This window comes from Electrona antarctica, assembly GCF_951216825.1.
Source record: "Electrona antarctica genome assembly, chromosome: 1".
NCBI lineage: Eukaryota > Metazoa > Chordata > Actinopteri > Myctophiformes > Myctophidae > Electrona > Electrona antarctica.
The window spans coordinates 20,317,587-20,344,013 of NC_136806.1; the positions used below are offsets into that span (position 1 = coordinate 20,317,587).

Consider the following 26,427-nt stretch of genomic DNA (forward strand, 5'->3'; position numbering starts at 1 on the left):
TTTTTTTAATGTTTTATGCCTTGCTTTTCTTTTCTTTCTTTCTCCATTGCTCCACTTTGAGCTGCATTTCATGTCATGAAAGGTGCTATACAAATAAAGCTTTATTATTATTATTAGTATTAAAATTGTAAATAGTCTTTTTGATAAAGAGTTCTATAAAGAGCCATTAAGATGTATCTCCTTATCCAGTGTCCATAGTCAAAAGTAAAATCTATCAAATTAAGTGAGACAGAAACAGACGCAGTAAGCCTGTCTGCCAGTATTATCATGGTCAATGGATACGAGTGGCCAATATGTAAATATATTTTCCCCCAAGTGCCAATAGATCCAAAGCTGTTGCAGGCAGCTGTGTGTTGGTTTGCATTTTAACAAAACTTGTAGGAAGAGGAAGTATAGAGAAATTCACACACAGAGTTTTGCGCACGCACGCACGCACGCACGCACGCACGCACGCACGCACGCACGCACGCACGCACGCACGCACGCACGCACGCACGCACGCACGCACGCACGCACGCACGCACGCACGCACACACACACACTCTCGGCATGACAGAGCAGACAAGTTACCGGAGATCTGCTTCTGTTGCTAGGATACCAATTCTTTGGGCTCCTAAGTGAATCAGGGTAACTGGTGGCACCAACTGCTGTGAAAAAATTACACAATGAAAAGGCCATAATGACAAAGAAAAGAAACGGTTACTTTCAACTATTGCTAAGATGAATTGCATTTTCTTTTCTTGTTGTTTTTTTTGAGAGGCATTGATTTTGTTTTGTAGTGGAAAACTAAAATACCGGTAGGCTTTATTACCCTTAGTTTGTTTGAGTGTGCAAAAATATTAGTCTTCTTTAATGGCAGTTGAACAGTGTGTGCCTACACTCACACATACGTCACATTTGGGCCAGCTCTCCCTCCCCAGCTTGACTGCTGTAGAGCAGTTATGTCCTTTGCCTCCATTCAGCTGGCCTTTCTGTCCTCACTGGACCCCAAAACAGAGGTGCCCTCAATGGCAATTATAGGCTCTATGATTTTACCCATTTTCCACACTATTCCCAGCCTCTCCTCAATGTATACTAGAAAGAATAAAGAAAGAATTTAATAGGCCTACTGTATGTTACATCTTATCAAAGTTTCTGCCGAACGGGAAGGGACGAGTCCGATGCAAGTGCGCTGCAAAAAAAAGGCGAACGGGAGGCCGGCAGGCCAACCGGAGCCCACCGACGGCCACCCGAGCCCCCGGGGGCCCAGTGGGGGCCCAGTGGGGGCATTTCATCTCCCTTAGGGGTGCCCGGCCTCAAAGGAACACGGCCCGACCTGGTTTCTCACCTGTATATGTATATGTGATGTGGTCAGTTCCTTGTGTAATACAAGTTTGTATTTTCTAGTGTATCTGTAGTTCCTTGTGTGGGTTTTTGTTAATAAAACCTTTGGCATCTTCACTACTCTGCCTGTGCCTGGCCGTTCTGCATTTGAGTCCTTCACTCCTGTATTCACACCGTGACACAACCCCATTACTACCGACTCCTGATCAATATTACTCCACTACAAATGAAATGTACAGATGTTTTAGTTACATAACCTGATTCTAAAAAATATATTGCAAATGTAAATTTTCTTATATAATTTTTTTGCAATATTAACGCATTGCCTTATTGTTTTCACAATACATTTACAGAACGCCATAACTCTCTGAAAGCACCTAATGAATGCACAAAGAGGTGGGGAATTATTTTCAGCCTAGTCAAACTATCCAAACTTGTCCTTTAACTTCAATAGAAACTGTCCCCCCCCCCCCCCCCTTTTCCCTCCCCAATTTAGTCGTTATTCCAATTAACTAATCCCTACGCATATCTGTGTTGTCACTGCTGTTGTACCTGTCAGTGAGGAGCCCCCACCGGGAGAACGTACTGTTGTATCCTTCTGTCTCACTGTCAGTGAGGAGACCCTATACCGGAAGGGCACTGCTCCTCCTTCCTACCTCTCCCGTTTAACATACTTCACCCGCTACACCAGCATTCCGAAGCCCTGCCATTCCGACTTTATTCTAACCCTAACCCTATACTAAACCTGTCCCTAACCCAAACCGCACACGGAAGCCACGTAGTCGGCTGTTCAGCTAAACCGACTGCACCACGGTGGATTTGAACGCCCTGACTGGTGCTGGACAGGCACTTTACCCGTGCCACCGGACTCCATCATTTTCACTTTCTTTAGCTGCATGAATCAATCTAGATCCATTAAAGTGCAGGCAGCACTATCTTTAACTCGGGGAGACAGGATAATCATAGCTACAGTAGGTAGACGTAAACAATGTCCACATCATGTGCGTCACGCCGCCATCACCATTGCCAGGGTTACCGGGCACTGTGCGTGTAGAGGTGTGTTTTTAACGACATTTTAAAAGCATTTGCAAAACGGGGTTAGAAAGTGCTCCTTCTACGGCTACGCCTTCCCACTCAGTTTTGCTACATCTCAACAAAAGCAAAGGACAGACCACTCTCTTGTCACCGTGCCTGAATGCAGTGGTGTAAAGTAACTAGTAAGTACTGTACTTTGACAGCTTTAGTTAGTTACATTGCAGATTTTGATTATTATCACAAAACATGCATTAAACCACTTTAGCCCTATATTTTCCATCTACAAGCTGCGTCGCATTATGAGCTTGTCATTTTTAAAAGATTTTATACATTTGGAACATGGGAAATGGGACATTGTGCACCATGAGTTGTTTTAATTTTGCTACTTTAAGTATAGTTTGATGCCAAAACGTTTGTACTTTTGCTCAAGTACATTTTGAATAATGGGATTTTACTTGTAAATGTGAGTACTTCTTCCATCACTGCCTGGATGGCCAGAAACACCTCTGTAGTGCATACTGTAACTCCAACATGACAATACTGTCCCACATGAAACACCTCTGTAGTGCATACTGTAACTCCAACATGACAATACTGTCCCACATGAAACACCTCTGTAGTGCATACTGTAACTCCCACATGACAATACTGTCCCACATGAAAGCCATCGAACGGTGAAATAGAGCAGCGTGTTCTTTTCTTGCACCACAGACAATAGAGGAGATGCGATTGAAAAGCATTCTTCTTGAAAATATTGACAGCTTTCATGACGAGTCCATAACATCTGACTATTCAACACTAATTCAGCACTTCTGTAGCCACATCCTTGCTTTACAAGCGCTAACACTTTTGTGTTTTTCCTCCTACAATTCATCTTTGCCTTTATATATTGGATTCATGTGTGTATTTTCAGACATATTTAAATAATTAAAAAAGTAAACTTCACTGTCGAGCAATAAATTAGCTGGCGGCCCCCCTCTGACCCCCGGCGGCCCGCGGACCCCCTAAGGGTCGGGGACCCCCTGTTGAGTACCCATGCTCTGTATATGTTTTCAGAATGTGTTACATAGGCCTACAGTACAAGGCATTTGACAATGAATTTCTTTCTGATAAAATCTAAAAAATCACACCCGTGTGAACTGAGTGGTGTAAGGTCTTATATAGCCTGATCAGCTGACGTAATGCCTGACGTAATGAAATCACACCCGGGTGAACTGGGTGACCGTAGCAACCATGCTCATTTTTTGAGCACAGACAGACAGACACGTAAACCAACAAAGCCAGTCGTAGGAGTGGTTTACACCACTCAAAAATATGTATGAAATTTAAAGAAAAGCAATAAAAGCAGTATGGTCAGAGTATGAGCAGTGTCTATAGTATGTAATTACTTGCGCAAGCAGACCGTGCAGGTATGTTTTCGTCCGGTGCTACGATGCGTATGTCCCATGACGTGATGAAGATATGTACCAATTCCAGGGTATATTTGGTTTACGATGGTGACGTAATGATGATATGTTTCAATGTCGGGTGGATTAAAGGGACATACGCATCAAACGACCCGAGTAACCACAGTATACCTCTAATCAACTCACAGATTACATATACATATATACATAGAGGCATGTCCTTTAATCACGTCATATGTTCATCACGTCATATGCTGCTACGGGACATACTCATCAAACGATTACATCATTACTTAATTGATTGTTGTTAATTACGTAACGAAAGATGTTTTCGTTACGTGTTTACAATGTTACAATGTTTTTGAATTGTTTAAAATGAATTACATATACATATACTGTATACATTCTATTATATCTGTGATTACATAAGGCATGTCAACTAATACTGCACAGACCAGCTAAAAAATGTGAAATGACATTTAATGCACACATAATACTTTAAGTATTAGACATTGTACAACTACGGCATACATTGCACTTGACAACTAGAGCAAGTGTACAGCTAAGATAAAAAGGTGTTATTCAACAACTTGAAAACTGGCTGTTATTGGAGTTATTTGACCATTGTCAGATCCACCCACACCATCATTCAAACCACAAAGAATGTTGTGAAAGGAAATTCCCTACCTGTCTCTCAGACTCTCTCCCATTAAGTTTGAAACAGCATTACAATTCAGAAGACATTTTGCTGACAGACGTCTTTGTCAATCCAGAGAACAAAATCCATCACAGCTAGTGTTGCTTTTATATTACAGAAATTGCTTTCTAACGTACAGCCATTTAAAACTGCCAGTGTTTATGTTCCCAGTAGCATTTGAGTCAAACTGCACAGTGTAGAAAAAGCTGTTTGTGTTGCCTGTCATAAACTTTTATTTTACTGATGTTGCTCTGAGAGTAACCTAATGGACCTTTCTATCATTTCTGTTACCTGAAGGTCCGTACTGATACAGCCCCAAAATAAGACGCCACAAGGGGTGATATTTAAATATAAACAACTAAGTACATTTACTTAAGTACTGTGGAGTGTGGACCCTTACGGGTCTCTAATGAACGTTGATTTTACTGTATAAATTAGGGTCCCAGAGATAGAAATGTTAGATAGAAAATCTTCTCTTATGGGGGTCCCTGGCAAATCTTGTCAAATGGGGGTCCGCGGGCTAATTAGTATCAATTCCGGGGTCCTTGACATGAAAAAGTTTGAGAACTACTGACTTGCACTACCTTTTGGTAGACCGAGACACATCCAAAGTGCCTTATTGTACCATGCTAATATTATTTTTAGCCTGAGTGACCCCAGGTAGGATTGAACCCTAGCCTCACCTGTATTAGTGACATGCTCTACCCGCTGAAGACCTTGACCTAAAAGAATATAACCGCAAAACTGATGGTGAAACGCCTGTGGCTAATGTAGAATAGAAGTTTTATGACCCAAAAAGTAATGGTCAAGAAAAGTGTACGTCAAGAATGAATCGGAGTACAGTGTTTAAAGCTTCTTAACTGGTGAGAATTGCTGTTGCTATTATCTATCTATAAATGCACCAAGTGTCTGTCTGTCTGTCTGTCTGTACGTCGACTGTCTGTGTGTAATCCACGTACTGTAACTCGAGAACCATTAGCCCCACCGACTTCAAATTCGACACACGCGACAAAGCCAGTGGATTCACTTAATTTTAATGTTTTGAAAATCAATTTACAGACACTTGAACCTTGATTGAGATAGATAATCCATCAGATAATCCATCCCGCATTATCAAACTACAGATTTATTTGTAAAGTCTAGTCGGAAATAGTCGGAAAGATACTACATTTAAATTACAGTATGGTATGTTTGGTCAACATTGTAATGAGAAGAATTAATTATTGTCAGTATCAGCTGAGCAGAAAAAGACAGAGACACAACACTGTCTTAATTAAGGTTCATTAACATTTTAACAGCTTAAGACATAATAAACAAACTCAATGTCTCTAAATAAAGCAATTAACAGGAACATTAGTTTATGTATGATATACATACTGTATGGCCAAAGCTGTGAATACAAAATCGCATGTATTGACGCAGGTATATGGTCCTTTAATACAGCAAATTGAAGAAAAGAAAAGAAAATAAACATTCAGAATGTGGTATGCTATTGAGCTGGCCTACCGTATATAAATAAGGCTATTGGTTCTGGGATCAACCTGTAATATTGGGTATCAATGTAAAGCTCACTGTAACCCACTGTATCTGTGCTGGATCAATAACAAAAAGCTATTGTTTACCTTGTGGCATTAAAGCATGTTAATGTGGAAAGCTTTCTGTCATGCCTGTTTGTGCTCTTGATACCAGTAATATCACAGTAAGTATTTTTATTGGAGTTATTTGACCATCGTCAGATCCACCCACGCCATCATTTAAACCATAAAGAATGTTGTGAAAGGATCCTGTCTCTCCCATTCAGATTGAAATAGCATTACAAGTCAGAAGACATTTTGCAGACAGACGTCTTTGTCAATCCAGAGAACAAAATCCACCACAGTCAGCAAGTGGTGTTGCTTTTACACAAACTGTACAATAATAATAATAATGCCTCCCTGCCCCTGGCCATGTGTCCAAGTGTCCCTGAGCGAGACACTTAACCCCTTAAGTGCCACCTCCGCCACGTTGCCGAATTATCTGAGCAGCGGCAGGAGCCAACTACAGGGTGAAGCTAAAACTGAATTTCCCCCACGGGACTACAGTACAAAGGTCTCCCTTTCGTCTTTCCCTTTGCCATAAAATAAAAACAATCAGAAATTACTTTTTGCCACGTATAGGGCATACAATGAATTTACACTGGCGAGTGATGCATTAACAATCACTACAGGACTATTGACAAAACATATCCTTTTTCAAATAAGATGCCAAAGCCAAACATGTTGTGTCACATCTGTTGGCATGCTCAATGCTGTAGAGTGGATTACATGACATAACATCATCCACCATGCAGCATTGCTACAAATTTGGTCACTACTTCCGTAAACGTGCTGACAACTGATTTGGATCAGTAAGGAGGAATGCACTGGGGCAGGTCCAACTTGTTTAAATGAGTTTTTGAGTCGTGCAACCACTCCAAGGAACAGCAATGTCCGTCCCTCCCTATGTCCATATGTCCATCCTTATGTTTAGAGTACAAATAGGGGTAAAAGTGGTGCTGTTGTGCTAGAAACAGAGAGAGAGATAGTGTTGCACTGTTGCCTGCTAATTACAATTTGGAGCGTGCAAGAGAGAGAGAGATGTCTGCTAATTCCCCCACACAGTAACTCTGTCATTTCTCGACCGTTTCGGACGCGGGGCGGCTCGCCGGAACCGGGCCGGCACCCTGGGGTCTGGAAGTTTCGGGGACCCCCACACGGAGTTGCACCACTCACTTCACACGGGTGGGATTTTATTGACAGTGCAACATACAAAGCAATACTAATGTTTCAGTGTACTGTATACTACAGCTTCATCAGCGTCCATGTTTCAGATGTATACATCGAAATGTTTATTTTGTTGATATCAGGAAAATGGCAGCATCTGACTTGCCGAAAGGTGGGAGAGGCGTAGTGTTATATCCCTCCTTGAACGGACTGCAGTTTAGTAGTGATTTATATTTCCTGGTGGGATACTTGATGTGAAATATTAGACAGAACTAAGGTAGGAATTGTTATAGTCCAATGAGGGCAGCATCTGGGTGCTTGGCCTGCACTTATCACATTGTTTAACACTGACTGACAGAGCCCACATATCAGTATCCACATGTGGTGGAATGTACAGCCTTAGAGATTACTCAAGAAACCCTTTGGGAGGTTAGAACGGAGGACAGATGATCGTCAGATGTTCCAGATCGAGATCGTACAACACACACACCCACCTCTCTATATATTTTAAAACTCATCTGTTCTGTCCAGGGCGGAAAACAGAAGTGCTCAGCTGACGCTATTGCTTGGTCCACTACCAGGGGCGTCAGCAAAGAATGTTACAGTCCCTTATGTCTTGTAGGAATTTAACCCTGCATGGCCCTCATATCATTTTCCAAAGATTGGATGTTTGCAAGCAGGGTACCGAGCAAAGGTGGTCAGTGGTTGCACCATTTTGGGATAATACTAAGCTAATACTGTAACCACAGTGGTGTTCAATGACACATTTTACATGACAGAATTATTTTGGGTCATTTTGCAGAATTTTTCAAATGGCAGATTGATGGATTTATTTCATAAGGTGATCGGGTGCCACAGTGGTAAAGTACCTGCCCACCACGACATAGTCTTAACGGTTCCAATTCCACTGCAGTGCATCCGGCTTTGTCGAGCATGTATGTAATGTATACAAATACAATTGCTCCATGTTTGAGGGAGGGAAGCCTGGCGCGGTGCGTGATATTTGTCACTGCACGTTCTCCTACATGCTGGGGCGACAGTGCGGCACCTGTCAGCGGGGAATGTTGGACGGCCGGACGGGAGGTGCTGTTCCTCCCAGTGGGGCTCCTCACTGGCATGAGGGTAGTAAGCAGTTCTGTCAGCTGTCGATCACTCTAACCCGAGACATTGCCAAAGCATTTCTGGGGGTCCCCGGCCAAAAAGGTTGAGAACCCCTGCCCTAGGGGACATGGGGCCCAGTTGTGCCCAAATGTGCTGACCTCATCACATTTGTGAAGACGGCTATGGCCATTTTTAGGTGAAGGAGTGTTTTTTGTGCAAAACTAATGCTTGCAATGGATTCAGCATCATGAAAACCCCCTAGTTTGACATGTCACATGCAACTTAAAGTATAATGACATTTGGAAAACGTTAACCTTATATTGGTTGTTCAATGGTACCCCAACTTTCAGCAGCTGTCACAAAGTTTCCCAAGGGAGTTGGGTTGGAACAAATTTATATGTGATTGTAGACACCTTTATGAACACATCTGTGAAGAAAGCTAGTGGTAAGCATTTTTTTTGCAGATTGGCCACACATTTCGCTAATCTTCCCTTATTAAAACTCACAGAAAGGCCCTTTCACCAACCCCAGCTAGGGTATGGGGCGTTGATGATGCAGAGGAGAGAACATGTCCTCAGCACCCACAGCATCCCCGGGACCTTCTAGCTGTGAGGCGACAGCTCTACCGACTGCGCCACCGTGCCCCCCATAGCATTACTAATGGGACCATCAACCTATAAGGAGACACATACAGACATACATTTGGTACATAGAAACTGGCATTTGGAAAAAGGTTGTTATGGTAGACATACAAACAGTGTGAGATGTTGTCGTGCTCAAAAACACTGACATTTTACAATATGACAGGACAGCTCCGTGAAAACACCTGCTGGTCGTTCCGTTCAATTTGACATCCTGTATGAAATTGTTATGTGCGCCATTTTCTCCCCAAAGAATGTTTTTACAATGTGTATTATGTTTCATTCCAGTGATTTACAGTAGGACACCTTCAGTGCATGCAAATAAACACTTTCTGGCAAATAGCATCTCCCCCCTTTATTGAGATGAGAAGACATACGTTTACATTGCCAAAGCAAAAAGTGGAACAATACAATGTGTGTGTGTGTGTGTGTGTGTGTGTGTGTGTGTGTGTGTGTGTGTGTGTGTGTGTGTGTGTGTGTGTGTGTGTGTGTGTGTGTGTGTGTGTGTGTGTGTGTGTGTGTGTGTGTGTGTGTGTGTGTGTGTGTGTGTGTGTGTGTTGTCACTCAAAACAGTGCCATTACTGTAAATGTGCATTAAGGTGCCGCAAAAAACTAAAAAAGATTTAACGGTATAATCAGGCTATACAAATAACTATAGCAGAAAACAATAAATATAAATCAGCTATATGCAATAAATATAAATTTGAGGTACACAGCCTTTCAGCTACCCTGCACATCACTCTCTCTGTGAGCAATAAATACAGCGTGCACGACACGTGCTTCTCTATATGCAGCCGACATGCGAGAGAGAGAGAGAGAGAGAGAGAGAGAGAGAGAGAGAGGGCACATCACAGCATAACTGAACATAAAATAGACTAGAGTGCTTAAAATGGCCTGTGTTGTGTGTACCTTGTCCATCTAAGACTGCCGCTTGGTATAGGCTAATTAACAGAGTTAATCCACCTTGCGGTTAGAAAGAGCTGAGGGAGGTGAAGCTCCTTTCATGCTTAAAAAACTGGATTCAAATTAGCTAAACTATCACAGAGCCATTATGTGAGCTATATGTGAGCTATCTTTAAGCGGAGAGAACGAAAGAACCCATAACACGACGAAAGAATGTGGAAAAACATTCAACAAAAAGATACTTGTACAATACATACTCGTACGCACTCCTACTGTCAAGCATCCAGTTCCCCTTTGAGGTAGACGCAGAGGTAAGGGATGGCTGTGGTGTCGTGGAACATTTCAGCTGGAGCTGATGTGTCAGAGCTTTTTCTCGCATTTCCGTGAGTGGGGAAACCTAAATATCTGTGTCTGAGGCCTGTCACACAGCGTCGCATCACAGGATGATCAAAACCTCCTTTGGCAAGCTCTTGCATTGTGAGAGAGGAGCTTCTTTCCAGAAATGGGAATGCAAAGGGAGGGAGGTGGAGAGGAGGCAGAAGAAGTGAGAGGTGGGCGGGTGGGGGGTGTTGACGCCACACTGTCATTATTCTCACTTCACAGCCATGGCTGTGTGCAGGCTTTTTAAAGCACCATTATGGACGATTTGAACACTCGAGCACAGTCTCTGAATTTTGCAGTAATTTACAGTGTCAGTGGAGAGAGGGGTTTCTCTTAACTCTAAAACATGATCCACCATCCTCTTGCCTTTTATCACATACCCAACCATTTTCCCCAGCCGGGTCAAGGAATTGATAAAGGATCAAGATGGTGGGAAAATATCGTGCTGATTGGTCAACTGCCAAATTATTATCCTGTATTATTATTATTATTAATATTACCCTTATTATTATTATTATTATTATTATTATTATTATACATTTATTATTATTAAGGCCTTACCTGGGCCCTCATCAAACCCTGTACACTCGAGACACTGCCCCCGGATGGGCCGGACCGCTGCCACCCTTAGATCTCCATATGGAGCTGACCTGTTCTGACATTACATATGTTGATCTGACCCCTGATGCCAAAGCACCAGTGCTCGCCCAGCAGTCTGCTGTCACCCAGGCGGATGCGTGCCATGCACGCAACCTCGAGTTCCAACAGTTGTTCTTATGAGCAACTGTTCATTGTGAGCTTGTAGATCTGTAGAACCTTAAACGGGACATTCTGCACAATTAGTACTTTTACTTTTGGTACTTTAAGTGGATTTTGATGCCAATACTTTTGTACTTTTACCCAAGTAAATGTTCAATTCCGGACTTGTACTTGTAACAGAGTAGTTCTATATTGTAACTTTTTGATACGTTCAACCCAGATTCAGCTCAAACAAGGGGTTAAATTAATTTCGCTCCTATGCCACTAAAATGTGTAACTCTCTCAAAGAGCACTTACGGGCGGCTGCAATTCGAAACTGGCCCCCGTAAATTAGTTAAGGTCCCCCCCTCCCCCCTATTTCTTCATACTTTACATGTGTTCCCTGTTTTTCTAACTGTGTGTATGACAATTGATTTTCTTATTTTTTTTGCATAGAAGTGTATTAATTCCATAGTCCGCCATTTTCAATTCATGTCTTTAAATGTTCTGATGAATTGCTTTTACCTCTTAGCAGATTTTATCCTCTTAGCAGATTTTGTATTGACCTGTGCTTTTGTTGAACTGTACCCATTCTACAAACAGTTTATAAAATGTTCAATCAATCAATCGAAGTCTGTACATGAATGTATGTGAACAGGTACTATATGTGCCTACGGCTCTCAGCTACTGTGAGCTCGGGCAATCACAAATGCAATTGATAATCAATGTATCTAGTATCAAATAGAGGACATCGTCAGCAGGTTTAGAGAACAGAAATTGCATGATCTACATTATTTCAGTTCAAGATTGATAATCTTTTATTAGGACAATACTCCTGTTTCCTCTTCCATTTACTGTACAAATGTAAATTACATGATATTGTAGGCTATAGTCTGAGCCCATCTGATTTCAAATTAAATTTCTTAATATCTTGTTTGGCACTGATTTGTTAGTACAAATAAAACAATATCTAATTATCCCGGAAACACATTATTCAGTAATTAAGCTAATGCCAACAGGGATTGTGTGTGTGTGTGTGTGTGTGTGTGTGTGTGTGTGTGTGTGTGTGTGTGTGTGTGTGTGTGTGTGTGTGTGTGTGTGTGTGTGTGTGTGTGTGTGTGTGTGTGTGCGTGTGCGTGTGCAAGAGATGATCTGTCAGTATGTTATTCTAAGCATGCAGTCTACGTCCCTCTGTCAATGTGTGTTTCTGTCAGTATAGGCTACTCACTTGTGTGTGTGTGTGTGTGTGTGTGCGCGCACGCATGTATGCATGACATGTGTGCGTAGGACCCTACTGTATGTACTGTACATGAATGGGTGAGAAAGGAAGAGATATTGTGTTTCTTTCCGTCAGTCAGCGTGGGCAATAACATCAACCTATGTTGTGATCCAACCTGTCAGTCCAGATGCATTCCTCAATAGATAGACATGGTAAGCTAAAGCTAAGTAAAAGAGTGGGCAAAGTCTCCATGTACCTCCCCTGTGTACATTTACATCTAAATAAGGGTGTTCATTTAATGGACCATCACCAAATGTAAATACATTCGACACCTCTACCATGCCAGCTAATGCATTATTCCGTATTATGCATTATAATGTGCTGTTCAAATGTAACATGTGGTGACTTGTCATTCTAACGTGTGGGACAAGGAGATTCCGTTCTGATTGGTAGCCAGTTGGCACTTGGCTGTAATCCATTACTAACCCAGGTGACCTAGTGGCAAGTGAGTCATAATGATGCATGTATTCTCATTTCCCACGTTCAACTGCACTCACTTTCCCATCAATGAACAATCTAGTATCTCATCACAGGAGCAGGCCTAGACTTGACAGGCCAATCCAAGCATACGCCCACTCTCTTTATCTTCCAGTGTCCTCTTTATCACTTTGTCCTGCACAGCCTCTGCCTCGATTCCGTCCCAATTGCAGTCTTCTGTATAGCAAATGTGTTTTTATTCATTTAACTTTTTTTGGAGCACGTTTTTATTATTATTATTGTAGCAAAATCCTTCTCCAGCCAATACCAATAGACGTGTATTTCTGTTAACGTTTGGAGATACGTACTGCTTCCCTACTTTCACAGAGTAGCATAATCAACAATCTATTAACCATGAAATAGTAGTACAGTACAATTAGGGCATTGCAAGTTTGTTTGTATAGCTCATTTCAGCCACAAATGCTTCATATTGCATGAATATGGGACTGAAATACCACACCACCAGGGGGACTCAAACCCACATAATCTGTATTGTTGCTCCCTGTGATGATTTTATGCATTTATGTTTATATTCGGATCAATGAATCAAAAGCTTTGTGTTGTGTCCCAAAACATGACCTTCATCACAAATTCATTGGTTCAGCCTGGATTCTTCAACATCCAGTATTGCTTTTCTGTACCATGGACACTATCTGCTAATCCAGTGGTTCCCAAACTCTTCAGGTCGAGAGATATTAGACATTTGCCCGGGACCCAAACTAGTGAAAATAGCAGATCTACAAGCGCACAATGTGGCGTGAAGCAACACGTTGTGAGCTTGTAGATCGGCTATTTTGCCTTCTTTTAATTATTAATTAAAAAAAGATGTATGGAATTTCTTAGATGTTTTTGTTTGTTTTACAAAGTATAATATAATGTAGGCTAATGTAAATATATATATATATATATATAATTTTTCTTTTATGTAGGAAAATAAAATGGGATTTTTATCTCAGAACTTCATGCTGGACTCTGCACATTAGCATCATCCCTGCATATAGCCAATATTCTGTAACACTCAAATCATTATTATATGTGCCATCTTTTCCATCAAAATACTAAACGGACGCCTTATGTCTTAAATTGTTAATCAACTGTGCCTTTTGTTTATTTTTTTTTCAATATGTCTTGGTATGCCCATCGAGTGGTGTCCATGGGCATTCTTTCCAGTTTGTCATTTCATCCATATTAATAACCCATGGCGTTATAGTCCAATTAAAAAACACAGTAACGGGTCAATAACTTCCATTTTGGTTGTCATGTGCCATCATTTGTTATTCCAGCACCGTGAATAATCCTGGTAATGAAATGACCCATACAGTGCACCTGTAATTGCAAATAGGTTGAAATATAGAATTGTGTTAATATCCAATGACACAAGCCAATGGACATACAGTGAGTGGCTGTGTTGTTTAGGCTACTATTGTCGGGAAGCCCATGTAATTAAACTGATAAATTAGGGTATATAATAGCCATTGAATAGAAACATTATATTACTCCTGCCCACCCCCTTCGATTTGAATGACAAAGAATCATAACATGTTTTCCCCTTCAGAAAATTAATAACTGCACATGTATTAGATGGCTTTCTAAATTTCAACTGTATAAATAAGAATGTTCATTTACAAAATGGCTGCTGGACAACATTTGCATCTGCAGCCTCAGGGTAATAACTGTATCAAAACCTTATAATCGAAAAACAAGAATGATTTGGGGAGCAAAATGGAAAAAGGGAGGGAGTGAAGTACAATAGCTTAATGTTACACCAGGCACAGTGCCTGCAGGGATATTTAAATACATCTATAAGCCGTACCTCTCCGCCCTGTGCAAAAGATAATCAACGGTGCTCTTTTATTCAACAGAAATATTTGAAGCATGAAGTCACCATTAAGTTATTTGTTATTCCTCAAGCATGGACTCATGGCTTCTGCATAGTAATTTGTTACAGTACTGTACAGCAATGAGCTGATAGTATATGAATGTACCATTCTGCACTAATTGACTTTGCTCAAGCGTATACAAAGATCATTATTTATCTTCACAGCTTCACAGCCTTTGTAGTAGTATTTAAGCATCATTTACCAGAAACAGTTTTTATTGAGTATCTATTGTGAAATATTTGACAATAGAGACCCAGACAAGTGTATTTAATTCCAAGTCACCTACATACACAGAATGTGTCATCTGCATTATGCACTATAGTATATACTGTGTTGTATGACACATTGTGAGCTTGTAGATCTGCTATTTTAGATTTTTCTTTTTAAAGGGGCATTCCACTAATTTTCAACATTTTACTATGTCATTGTAATGACATAGTAAAAAATGAAAAAAAACATTAACATGGTGAAACACATCTTGATGACATCATCAAGAAGTGTTTCACCATGTTAATGATTTTTTTCAGACCTCTAGTTCTAGGAAACACAGAATGGGGGAACTTTTTTATTATTTCCACACAACAGCTCTATGGTATATTAATGACATAGTAAAATGTTGAAAATGAGTGGAATGCCCCTTTAAGGACAATTTTGCATTTTTGTTGTTGTTGTTGTTTGGAATTTCTTTATAGATTTCTCTGGAAAATGTTTGTTATTTCTTTCTTCCCTATGATGACATGGTAACCCATGCAACCAGATGAGCAATAGGGGTGGGATAGGAACTCTTAAGGGGATGGTGGTAATGAATTGGGAGCCGGGTTTGTGTAGGAAATCGAACTGGAAAAACACGAGTGATATAAAGACATTTCACCTGAGTGTGTTGATGTTCTCCCTTCAGGAATATAAAACTGAGGCCTGACATTTTTCAAATTGAATATAGATGTGACTCGTGTAAGTCTCAATGTCGTCGTCTTATCCCTCCAATATATACACCTGCCATCAAAAACTAGCAGAATAAGGAGAGAAATGTGATTTCACGCTGTTCATAAGAGTCTTTGACATCAAGTCAAAACACAACAGCAGTTGAACAAATAAATGTGTTATGTGCGTGAGGAGTAAAGGGTGCATACTTTTTGAGAGTCTATTCCTCACTATTTATGCTTGTGGGTCAGTCAGTGCATTTCACTGGTTCAAAGAGTTTAACGCCATTGGGATGGCGTTAAAGGGCATATTTATGGTCCATGAATGTGTGCCATTGTAATGATAATATGGACGACTGAGTGATTTTGATTATCGCTAAAGTAGGATTATATGGTCCTATTTGGCTCCATAACTTTGCTGAATCTACACTATTAGGAAGGTGAGGGGGGTGGAGGGATGTAAGGATTACTGACCTGCACATAAAAATCAATGCAGGAAAAACTGCCGGCCATATCAGCACTTAAAATGGGTACACTGAGGTAGCAAACTCACAGGCGTCTGCATTCTGCACGGGAAACGAATACCTTAAAGGGGACTTGATCAGTTCTTCAGACATGACCTTGTGCACAAAGTATCTAGCCTGTAGGCTTATAGTAATGTTGAGTTCTGTTCATGTGTAGCCTATTAGTGCTCAATATTTTAGAAATCAAGAAACCAGACATTTCAGCAAGATATACTGTAGGTAAAATTATATACAGTTTATATGGTAGTCTCACATTTTCCTCATCAGAATCAGCTTTATAGCCATATATGGTTTACAGAAGTAAAGAAGTGGGTGAAATTAGTTTTTTGTGCATCGTTCACTTTACTGCAAAATCACAATTAAACTGTAGTCAGACAATGTGTTCAGCGATATACAGTCCAATACCACATTCAACAAGGCCTAGCTTCTAATATATGTTTTGGGTAGGGCAAATTAATGGCAACATTTGCTTAGGCAGTTACTCATGCTCACACTTCCTCACACTAAAGTGACACTGACAAAGTGACACAGACAATAAACCAAATGATTCAGAGATGAGAGATTTGAGGTTTCATGACGGAAGGGTTTATCAATAAATCTCTTGTGTATTTATTTCAACATTGGTTTGCTTTTGGATGGGGTGTTTTATAGTTCTAATACAAGCCCTCTAGTTTTATCACTGCTGATAGATTAATCTAAATGGGCAAACTAAATTACACTGCTTTCCATTCCATGTGACCGTGTTTTTTCTAAAAGAACACTGTGTTATTGGTATAACATAACAGTGATGGAAGATTTGTAAGATTCCAAAAGTTAGCTTACTAAGCCTAGACTACCCAACCCAACAGGTGGTGGTGAGATTGTGCAACTCGGACAAGTTACCCACACATGCACGGTGCACCCGCACTGTTGAGAAAAGAATGAGCATGCAGTAAACGGTGAAAGTGAGCTGACTCTGAAGTCTGAACACAGGAGACTTGTCACTGTTGAATGTCCTGAGGGCCGGTTCTATAGGCATAAGCAATATAAGCGGTCGCTTAGGGCCACAGCCACTGAGGGGGCCACATCACAGGGAGAAGATTTTTATTTATTTTTTCATGTATCCCCTATCCCATACATGGGCTACTGGCGGCCTGGGGCCACCTTCACTTAATGCGGCCCGCAGGTTAATATCAACTGGTGGCCACATGTGACCCCCACCTTCACTTAATGCGACCCACAGGTTAATATCGACTAGCGGCCTGGGGGCCACATGTGGCCCCCACCTTCACTTAATGCAGCCCGCAGGTTAATATCAACTGGCGGCCTGGGGGCCACCTTCACTTAATGCGGCCCGCAGGTTAATATCAACTGGCGGCCTAGGGGCCACATTTGTCCCCGACCTTCACTTAATGCAGGGGTCTGCAACAGTCTTAATGCGACCCACAGGTTAATATCAACTGGCGGCCTGGGGGCCACATGTGTCCCCCACCTTCGCTTAATGCGGCCCGCAGGTTAATATCAACTGGTGGCCTGGGGGCCACATGTGGCCCCCACCTTCACTTAATGCGGCCCGCAGGTTAATATCGGAATACAATATATTATTGATTTCAGCTGTTACAATTCCAAACATGCAAGCATGACCCGCTTTAATTACTTCAGTCTATATTAGTAGCTTAATGACTAGTAGGCTACTAGTTTTTTATGTCCAATGTATTTGCATTTAAGTTCATAAAGTTAACATAAGAACATATAAATGTATTTGAAATTAAATAAAAATGTTAATTTTCAGGATTCCAATTCAGAAATACCGGTAGCTAAAAATAATTCAGGATTCCAATAAGAAATTAGCAAAAATAGCTCAAAACACGTCGCAGTTTGAGCTTGTAGATCAGCTATTTTTGACTATATGCATTGTGGCCCTCTGGAGTGAGTGTGACATATAGTGGCCCTCTCCATCATCAAAGTTGCCCACCACTGCCCTATATCCAAAAAACAGTTATTAAAATTAAAATTAAGATCTCACACAAGACACAACAGAATAATTTTAATAATATGCCACATGCAGTTGAATGCAAGTTGCAAATTGCATTATGCAATCAATACACTTGTGGCCCACTGCCCACAGGTGAAATGGTTTGCAGTTGATTGATTGAATTGATGGCAATAGCACAGTAAAGATGATAATAATCTAATATGATGTGTGTAGTTCTTTATAGATCTAACCTCTTAATTTTGCACCAGATTGAAGGATTTTCATCGCAAATTTACAATGTTTTTCTGGAGCCCCCCGGCGTGGCAGTGCATGGGGGGGCCCACAGAAGATAATCTTGCTTAGGGCCACCTTACTCCTAGAACCGGCACTTTGATTGATTGAATATTTTATTAGCAGTTTGCACCCAAAAAAGCACAGGAAAGTAAAGTTCAATTGATTGATTGATTGAAATATTTATTAAACAAACTCAATACAAAGGCTGTTAACTATGAGTGGACGACCCAATTAAGCATTACACTTGTTTACAATAGGGTCCACCATGTTCAATTCATCAAAACATTTAGAGACGTACAAATAGACACTTCTATACAGACAAAGAACAGAACAGGAATTCATCATAATGGAGGTAAAAAGGGAAAAGAAACATATACAGTGAGGGAAAAAGAGGGGGGCGGTGGGGGGGGATTCAGATTTTACGGGGGCCAGTTTCGAATTGCAGCCATCCGTAGGTGCCCTTTGAGAGCGGTTTTGAAGGAGTCAAGGGATTCGCATGTCTTAATGACTGTTGGTAGGGCATTCCACATTTTGGTGGCATAGGAGCGAAAATAATTTAGTCCCTTGTTTGTGCCGAAATACAAGGTCTGCTAGAGTAGAGGATTTTAAATCCAAGAAGACCTATGGCTTGTTTCCATTGGGGTCCTTTCAATCCAAATCCTAAATAATAGTAGTAGCCTTGTAACTCAAAATATGATAGTTCTTATTTGTTTTGATTTTAAAATATAATATTTTAGGTTTCATTTATTTTTTCCCCTTTTTTTATCACGACCAATTTCAGGAATATATGGAAATAGGGAACAATACAAAAGAAATAGCTACGTGTTCTTGTGCTTTTTAGACAATTCTTTCAATGTTTAATCTGTCACTTAATAATGGCAACGTTTGAGTCGCATTGTCAATCCCACTTAACGAGCATCCCGTTAGTCATTATGAATCACCCCAGCCGTGGACGTTATCTATTCTCTGCCAAATGCAATGTGAGTCAGTTAGGGTGGGAGTGGGAGTGTCCTCACTGTCCTGTAGGAGTGTAGGAAGGCGTACGTACACCACACGACACTCCACAGTGTGGTGGTGAAGCCAAGGCACCGTGCACCGGCTCCAACACAACACAACACAGCGGACTGGCTCTGGGCAAGTTGTCCGGCGATTCATTGGAGGCGACTTTGTTTTGCGCGTCTGTGAACAGCTGGCTGGCAGCTAACGGCGGTGGATCATAATAACAGTTGACATTTTGGAAGTATAGAGGGACTTTCTATCCAGACGGGAGCGTTTCTTTCCACCAGGAAATGAAATTTTCTGTTACAAGGTTATAATTCCAGGTAAGTGCATACTTTCTGGATTTGTTGGTGAAACATATAGTCCGCTGAAACACGAGACGATCGAGAGGCATTTGACAGGCATGTGAAAAATGCAGAAAAACGTGCACATTCTCTGCACGCTACCTTTATTTTGTTCTGTAAAGAGACTTTGAGTACCTTGAAAAGCGCTATATAAATTGTATGTATTCAATTATGTACACTAGTATCATCCTCCAATACTATAGGCTACTATCTATCGCTACTATTTAGTTTTTATGCGATTTTGCAATGCAGGCTAGACAGACACAATATGTTGTAATTCAGTTAAACCTATTGTGACAAATCAATTGTTTTTTTTATTAATAAAAATTACTTAAGAAAGGAGAATAAACATCTGAACAGTTTATCCTTAATAATTAATAGTTACATTAAAATATTTTAAAGAAAAGAACATTCTTATTGTAACTGTTATGCCCATATTCCTTATTGAGATTACTGAAATTATGTTAGACTCATGTCAGATGTACAGTGGTAACCACAGTTGCTTTATCATACAAATATTGTTTCCACTAAGTTAAAAACCTTTCAATCAGTCTGCACCTGACTGTGTACTTTAATTAAATAATAATAACACAATAATAATAAACTTATCAGTATCAATAAATCTGTTTTTATAGATTTTCATTCATCTACTCGGATAAAACAAAATACAGTCTACACATCAGATACTGTGGCAGCTAGAAACTGTGCATTTTTCCACTAACCTCACCTGCACAAAGTGGTAGCCTAATGTCTGTAGGCTAATCACATTCAGTTTTTTGTAATTTTACACCAGTTTTAACTCTTTGCCTGTAGCCTACTGTATACGTATCTTACAATAAATGCTATGTTTCTTTGCAGGTGCCATATACTGCTGGCAGCAAAGAGGCAGTTTATTGTCTTCCTCTGGATCCTTGTCTTCAGGCAGCTGTTCTTTCAATGTGGGATAAAGTATTGCTGTTCTCGCCAGGCTGAAATCCTCCCAGCTCAGGACCTCTGTCATGGCTGCCTTGCTCTTTGGGCTGCTGTTGTTTGCTATCCAGTCCCCCCCTGTCCCTTCCAGACCCACAGCTGAAAGCAGGGTCCCTCTCCAACCCACTGTGGCACCCGGCGACGCCCGGCCCACTGGCCATCCAAACGGAACCCTCCAGCACCTCCCCCAGATCATCATCATCGGGGTGAGGAAGGGGGGCACGCGGGCACTCATTGAGATGCTGAGCTTGCACAGCTCGGTCGCGGCCGCGGAGAACGAGGTTCACTTCTTTGACTGGGAGAGCCACTTCCAGAAGGGCCTGCCCTGGTACCTCACCCAGATGCCCTATGCCTCGCCCGACCAGCTGACCGTAGAGAAAACCCCGGCCTACTTCACCTCTGGCAAGGTCCCCAAACGCATCCACCAGATGAACCCGAACATGAAGCTCCTGCTCATTCTCAGAGACCCCACGGAGCGCGTGCTCTCAGACTACACCCAGGTGTTCTACAATCGCCTCCAGAAACACAAGCGCTACCAGCCCATTGAGTCGGTTCTGGTGAAGGACGGCGAGATCAACCTGGGATACAAGGCGCTCAATCGCAGCCTCTACTTTATGCACATGCAGAACTGGCTGCGCTACTTCCCGCTGGAGAGCATCCATGTTGTGGACGGGGACGCACTGATCAGGAACCCCTTTCCTGAGATGAAGCGCGTGGAGAGGTTCCTGAAGCTGGAGCCCCAGATAAACGCCTCAAACTTCTACTTTAACAAGACGAAAGGATTCTACTGCTTGCGGGACCACGGGCGAGAGCGCTGTTTACATGACTCAAAAGGCAGGGCCCACCCGCACGTCGCCCCAGCCATCCTCCACAAACTCTACCAATTCTTTCACGAACCCAACAAGAAATTCTTTGAGCTGGTGGGCAGGACTTTCAACTGGAACTAAACTGTCATTCCGTTCCGTATTTGCTTAAATTCAAAGGCAGGAGTCAGGACTAGTGTCAAATACTGGCCTGTTTTCATTCTAACAAACTGGAAGAAGAAGTGTAACGTAAAAAAGAATTTCAAGCTAAATCTATTTTTGTATCGGTAAGAGTATTGTAGCATTATGATCAAAACATTGCGGCAGACTTGGATATCTGGCTTGATGAAATGAGGCATTGCATGGCTTAAACTCCTCCTATCTATTCAGTTAGGGCTTTACCAACCACATACCGGTACTTATTTTATTACCTTTCTATGGAAAGAGCTGTATCGCTGGTAGTTCGCCCAGAGCAGGTGACTTATCAGTTAGAATAACATTCAAAGGTTATTCCATGTTAATGTATCACATGGGGGTAAGTAGTGAATCACCTTAATATTCCTGCCCTATCCTTTACATTTGTTTTGCCATACATAATGATCCATCATCATCTAATTTAATGCTCTTGAAGGACCTGTACCTGCTGCTATGTTTTTCTCAGTCACTTTCACTGTTCTTTTTGTTATGATAAGGAATAACAAAGAGTTATGTAAGAGTCAAATATTATAAGCTATTTATCCATCATGTATTACTGTAAATATAATAGATTTTGTTTTTTAAGTGAAGGATTAACACCATAATAAAGATGTATTTTTTATTTTTAGTTGCCTTATGTTTCACTTGACTTATGCCTTTTTTAATCCCTAATAGCAATACAAATCGGTGCTGCACATATTCTGATTATTTTTTACAATTTTCTATATGCCGTTAGCCCATACCGATAAGAAAACAGCACGTCTTGTCCATGAACTTAACTGACCTGAAATTCCGGTTCAGTACCGGTGTAGACACCAACAGCTGTTAGTGTAAAATATGTTTGCTCTGTTGCTATTGGACATACTAACCAGCATGCTAGCCTGTTGCTTATTGTTCCCCCTCCCATTTATAGCAATAGTCATTGTGAATTTATACTCCTATGCCTTTTAATGATTACAGAGAAAATGTTAGTATTGCAATTTACAGATGAGGATTTACATGAGTGATCTAAAAGTGAAGGAATATCAAGCACACTTCAAATCACAAAAATCTAACTTTTATGCCCAAGGATTATTATTTATACAAATCTTATTTGGCACTTGAAAAAACGTATCAGCATAGCAGCTCTGTTTCAAAGACATTAAGCTCCAAGACATGGCTTTCAAATGCGTTGAAGTGTGGCCTAGATTTACTCTATGAGGCTCCTGGGGACTCACAGACACAATGTTAACCTCAATGCCCCTTAGATGCAGACTGAAGCCTTTTTCTTCTCCTCCCCCACAGACAGGAGCAATCCCATCCTCTCTCTCTCTCTCTCTCTCTCTCTCCCCTGTTCTGTTCTTAGAAGCCTGGCAAAACATAATTGACAATTCAATGAGGAAATTGTGTGCACGTGGAATACCTGTTTTAGGCCAGGTGCTGGATAATAAGGCAAAGAACATAGAAAAGTTCAAATATCCATGTATGCAATGGATTGTAGCGCCCAAACAAATGTATTCACAAGGCAACATTTCAACCGTTTAGATTTAGAACTTCCTCAGGCAAATCTTTTGTGACAGACAGACAGTATTTATATCGGAGTCATTAATGACTAGCGATGTCCCGATCACGTTTTTTCAAACAATATCCAGTCTAATATTATGATATGGATATAATATTGATATTTACTAGGGATGTCCCCTAGATCATGTCATTTGAAAATGACATGATCGGCACCGATTTCCGATCACGTGATCGGATCGGGACAACCCTACTAACGACAATGCTGCATAACACCTGGGAGAGCCAAATGGAATAGGAAAACCCATAAAACAATCACAGGGACAACTCAAAGCTTGTGTCTCTTCACCCCTCAGAAGAATACTCAATGCCTAATATGTTAGATTATCAATAACAGGCAAACGATAGAAAATAAAGAAAAGTATGTTATTTGTATTACTTCTCCAGTGTGAGGCTGTCATTTATTTATATTATTACATTTTTTGATTTGATATAATACCTTTCCTCTAGGTTATATTGTTTATTGTTACTCCCTCGGGGACCCAGTAGTCCACTACAGAAGATTGCCGGTTCAAATCCCACAAGAGACACTAACTGACTTCATTAGTAATATTTTGTCAAACCCTATCACTTTATGGATAGGCCTATACACTTTATTAACTAATGTAAATGTTTTTCAATAACTGTAAATTAAGTAATGCAGATGTTTAACAATAATGTAACCCTTGAGATCATTTTATGCTCTCAAGAGTTAAAGATCTGTAAGGGTCCATTTGGTTACCAACTTGCCATCATTTTGTTAGAGACCACCTGGAACCCCCTCAAGGACCACTGGTGGTCCCCAGACCACTGGTTGAGAACCACTGCTGTAGACCAATACAAATTAAATACAGTATCTGGAGTGAAATTACTACCCGAGCCGGCTCCAACCAGGGGTGCATACGTTGGTTAGACATACTAACAGTCCGACTGGACTGTCGCTCCCGGCATGCGTGGCCGGTTACAACTAACCATGGCAGGTTAAAACTAACCTGTGGCTCCTGACTTGTGTGGCAGGTTAAAGCGAACCCATCCATCTTCAACCGCTTATCCGTAGTCGGGTCGAGGGGGCAACAGCTCTACCAGAGTGCTCCAGACTTCCCTCTCCAGAGAAACATTAGTGACTTCCTAATGGGGGATCCCGAGACGTTCCAAGGCCAGTGAATCGATGTGTTTCTTCCAACTGCGCCTTGGTCTGTCCCGGGGTCTCCTCCCAGTGGGACGTGCCTCGAGGACCTCCCTAGGGAGACGCCCGAGAGGCATCCTAACCAGATTCCCAAACCAGCAGCGACTACTCCGAGTCTCTCTCGCGTGACTGAACTTCTTACCCTGGAGATGCCAGCCACCCGTCGAAGAAAACTCATTTTGGCCGCTTCTATTCGCGAACTTATTCTTTCGGTCATGACCCACACTTCATAACCATAGGTGAGAGTAGGAACGAATTGTTCGGTAGACAGAGAGCTTTGCCTTCTGGCTCAACTCTCTTTTCATCACAATAGTGACGAACAGTCTTTTGTTGTTAAAGAGAACCTGTGGCACGTTAAAACTAACCTTCCTGTGAGGTTAGGTTTAGGGCTGGGTTTTGGGTAGGGTGTTGGACTAATGCCTATCGGACCAATGCCTATTGGACCAAACACATGCACCCCTCTAACCAAAGGACCGGGTCGGGCCAGGGCCTATCCCTGGTCCAGGCAGTGAATTAAACCTCTGTTTAAGGCCTGTCCCTGCATGTCCCAGGCTCCAACCCACGAGCCAGGCTGGGTTTGAGCCTGCGGACCCGGTGTTAAACCTCTGTTTCAGTGTTTCAGGCTACATTGTGTTTTGTGTGTGTTGTGGATGGTGTTGTGAAATTCATAACATCAACGGTTATCCACAAAGCGAGGTTCTATACAGCATGTGGGGCAAAGAGGGGGCAGGATAAATTGTAAGCCGCTATACTTGGAATATGCACAAACTGTAGCATGCATTACGCAGGCTCTGTATTTTGGGTCTTGCTACCCTGCTGCCACTTGGCGGTTTTCAAAGCAGTAACATCTGGAGGGCTTTGCAGGGGTTCAAATTCACTTCCACTATTCCAAGACTTGCTGGCATTTTGCTGTTGTAACTTCTGTCCTCCGTGCCAGAGAAGACTTCTGACTCATACAGCAGCAGGCGTGATAGATTTAAGCACATTAACCCTGGTGTCTCTATTTTGGGAAAATCTTCCAACATTTTTAAAATGTTCAAAAACGTTCACGTTTTACTAATTGTAGGCCTATTTTCAGAAATAGCAAAAATAGCAAGCTCACGATGGATTGCGGTGAAACACTATGTGAGCTTGTAGATCAGCTATTTTCACTATTTGTCGTATGACAAAGTAGTGGTTAAGATAAGAGGCAGAGAGAACCTTAGCTGTAGATTGTGTAGAGAAACCTTGGTTCAAATAGCTGTTCCCAAGCTAATGTCAATGTCTTCTAAAGCGTTTCTTCAAATCCTTTACTGCAGAAAATATCTTCGTAAACAAGGACACAATATCCATCCATCTGGGATCCTGTCCTACACCCTGCCGTTCGCCTTTCACTTCTGCTCCCACTTTATTGGACTGCTCAGTAGCATCTATTAAGAGTTCATGAATGCCTCATTAGTCTAGTCAGCTGTGGGGTCCCTTTTAAAGTTTTACAGTCACAGATTTCCCTTAACCTCACCCAATTAATCTCAGCCGCATAATTAATTTGCATCCTTGCACTACGTGCAGGAGGAGTACAGGATTAGTATCCTGGCACACCTCCTGGTCCCCGTTCCCCTCCCCTAAGACAAGGTTTACTGGGGGAACTTCCTTAGAAAACATAAAACTATCGCCCCGCTCCTTTGCTGCCAATCCCACTGAAACTGGGCTTGTTTCCTCCAAATTACAATCATCCGTGCAAGACTTTTCAGAGGATGATGTGATCCAGTGGAGCGCAAACCCTTATTTGGTTACAAGGGCTGCAACCCCATTTTAATTGGAATAGATTGTTTGTTCACTCAATGCGTGAAGCCCAGCAGAAATAACAAGGACACACACACACCCACACCCACACACGCACATTCAGGGTTAGACCTATTGGTTAAGCCCTGATAGTGATATGAATCAATAAGGGTGTTTTAAGGACTCCTAGCAGAGGAATGAGGCAAATACAAGACTTTGTGTTCCCTCTGTTGTTCATGTATTTTGTCCCATTACATTTCTGTCATTTGAAAAATTAATAAAAAGTGAGCAAATGTCATGACCATGATGGGGCATGCCATGCTGTATAATGTACGTA

General features: G+C 41.5%; 2 protein-coding genes across 2 annotated transcripts in view; both read left to right on the forward strand.

The window, feature by feature from the left end:
* The window catches only part of LOC306927808 (uncharacterized protein), a 239,057-nt gene that overhangs the window by 191,894 nt on the left and 20,736 nt on the right, over positions 1–26,427 (forward strand). The gene's annotated exons all lie outside the window — the stretch shown is intronic.
* On the forward strand, positions 19,275–22,232 carry hs3st1 (heparan sulfate (glucosamine) 3-O-sulfotransferase 1). The gene is made up of 2 exons (XM_079510871.1): positions 19,275–19,616; positions 20,496–22,232. Exon 2 carries the CDS (start codon positions 20,636–20,638, stop codon positions 21,551–21,553), a length of 918 nt encoding a protein of 305 aa, XP_079366997.1. The 5' UTR covers positions 19,275–19,616; positions 20,496–20,635; the 3' UTR covers positions 21,554–22,232.

Excerpts from the sequence above, each read along its gene's own strand:
- hs3st1 (XM_079510871.1), top strand. The coding sequence starts at position 20,636 with ATGGCTGCCTTGCTCTTTGGGCTGCTGTTGTTTGCTATCCAGTCCCCC.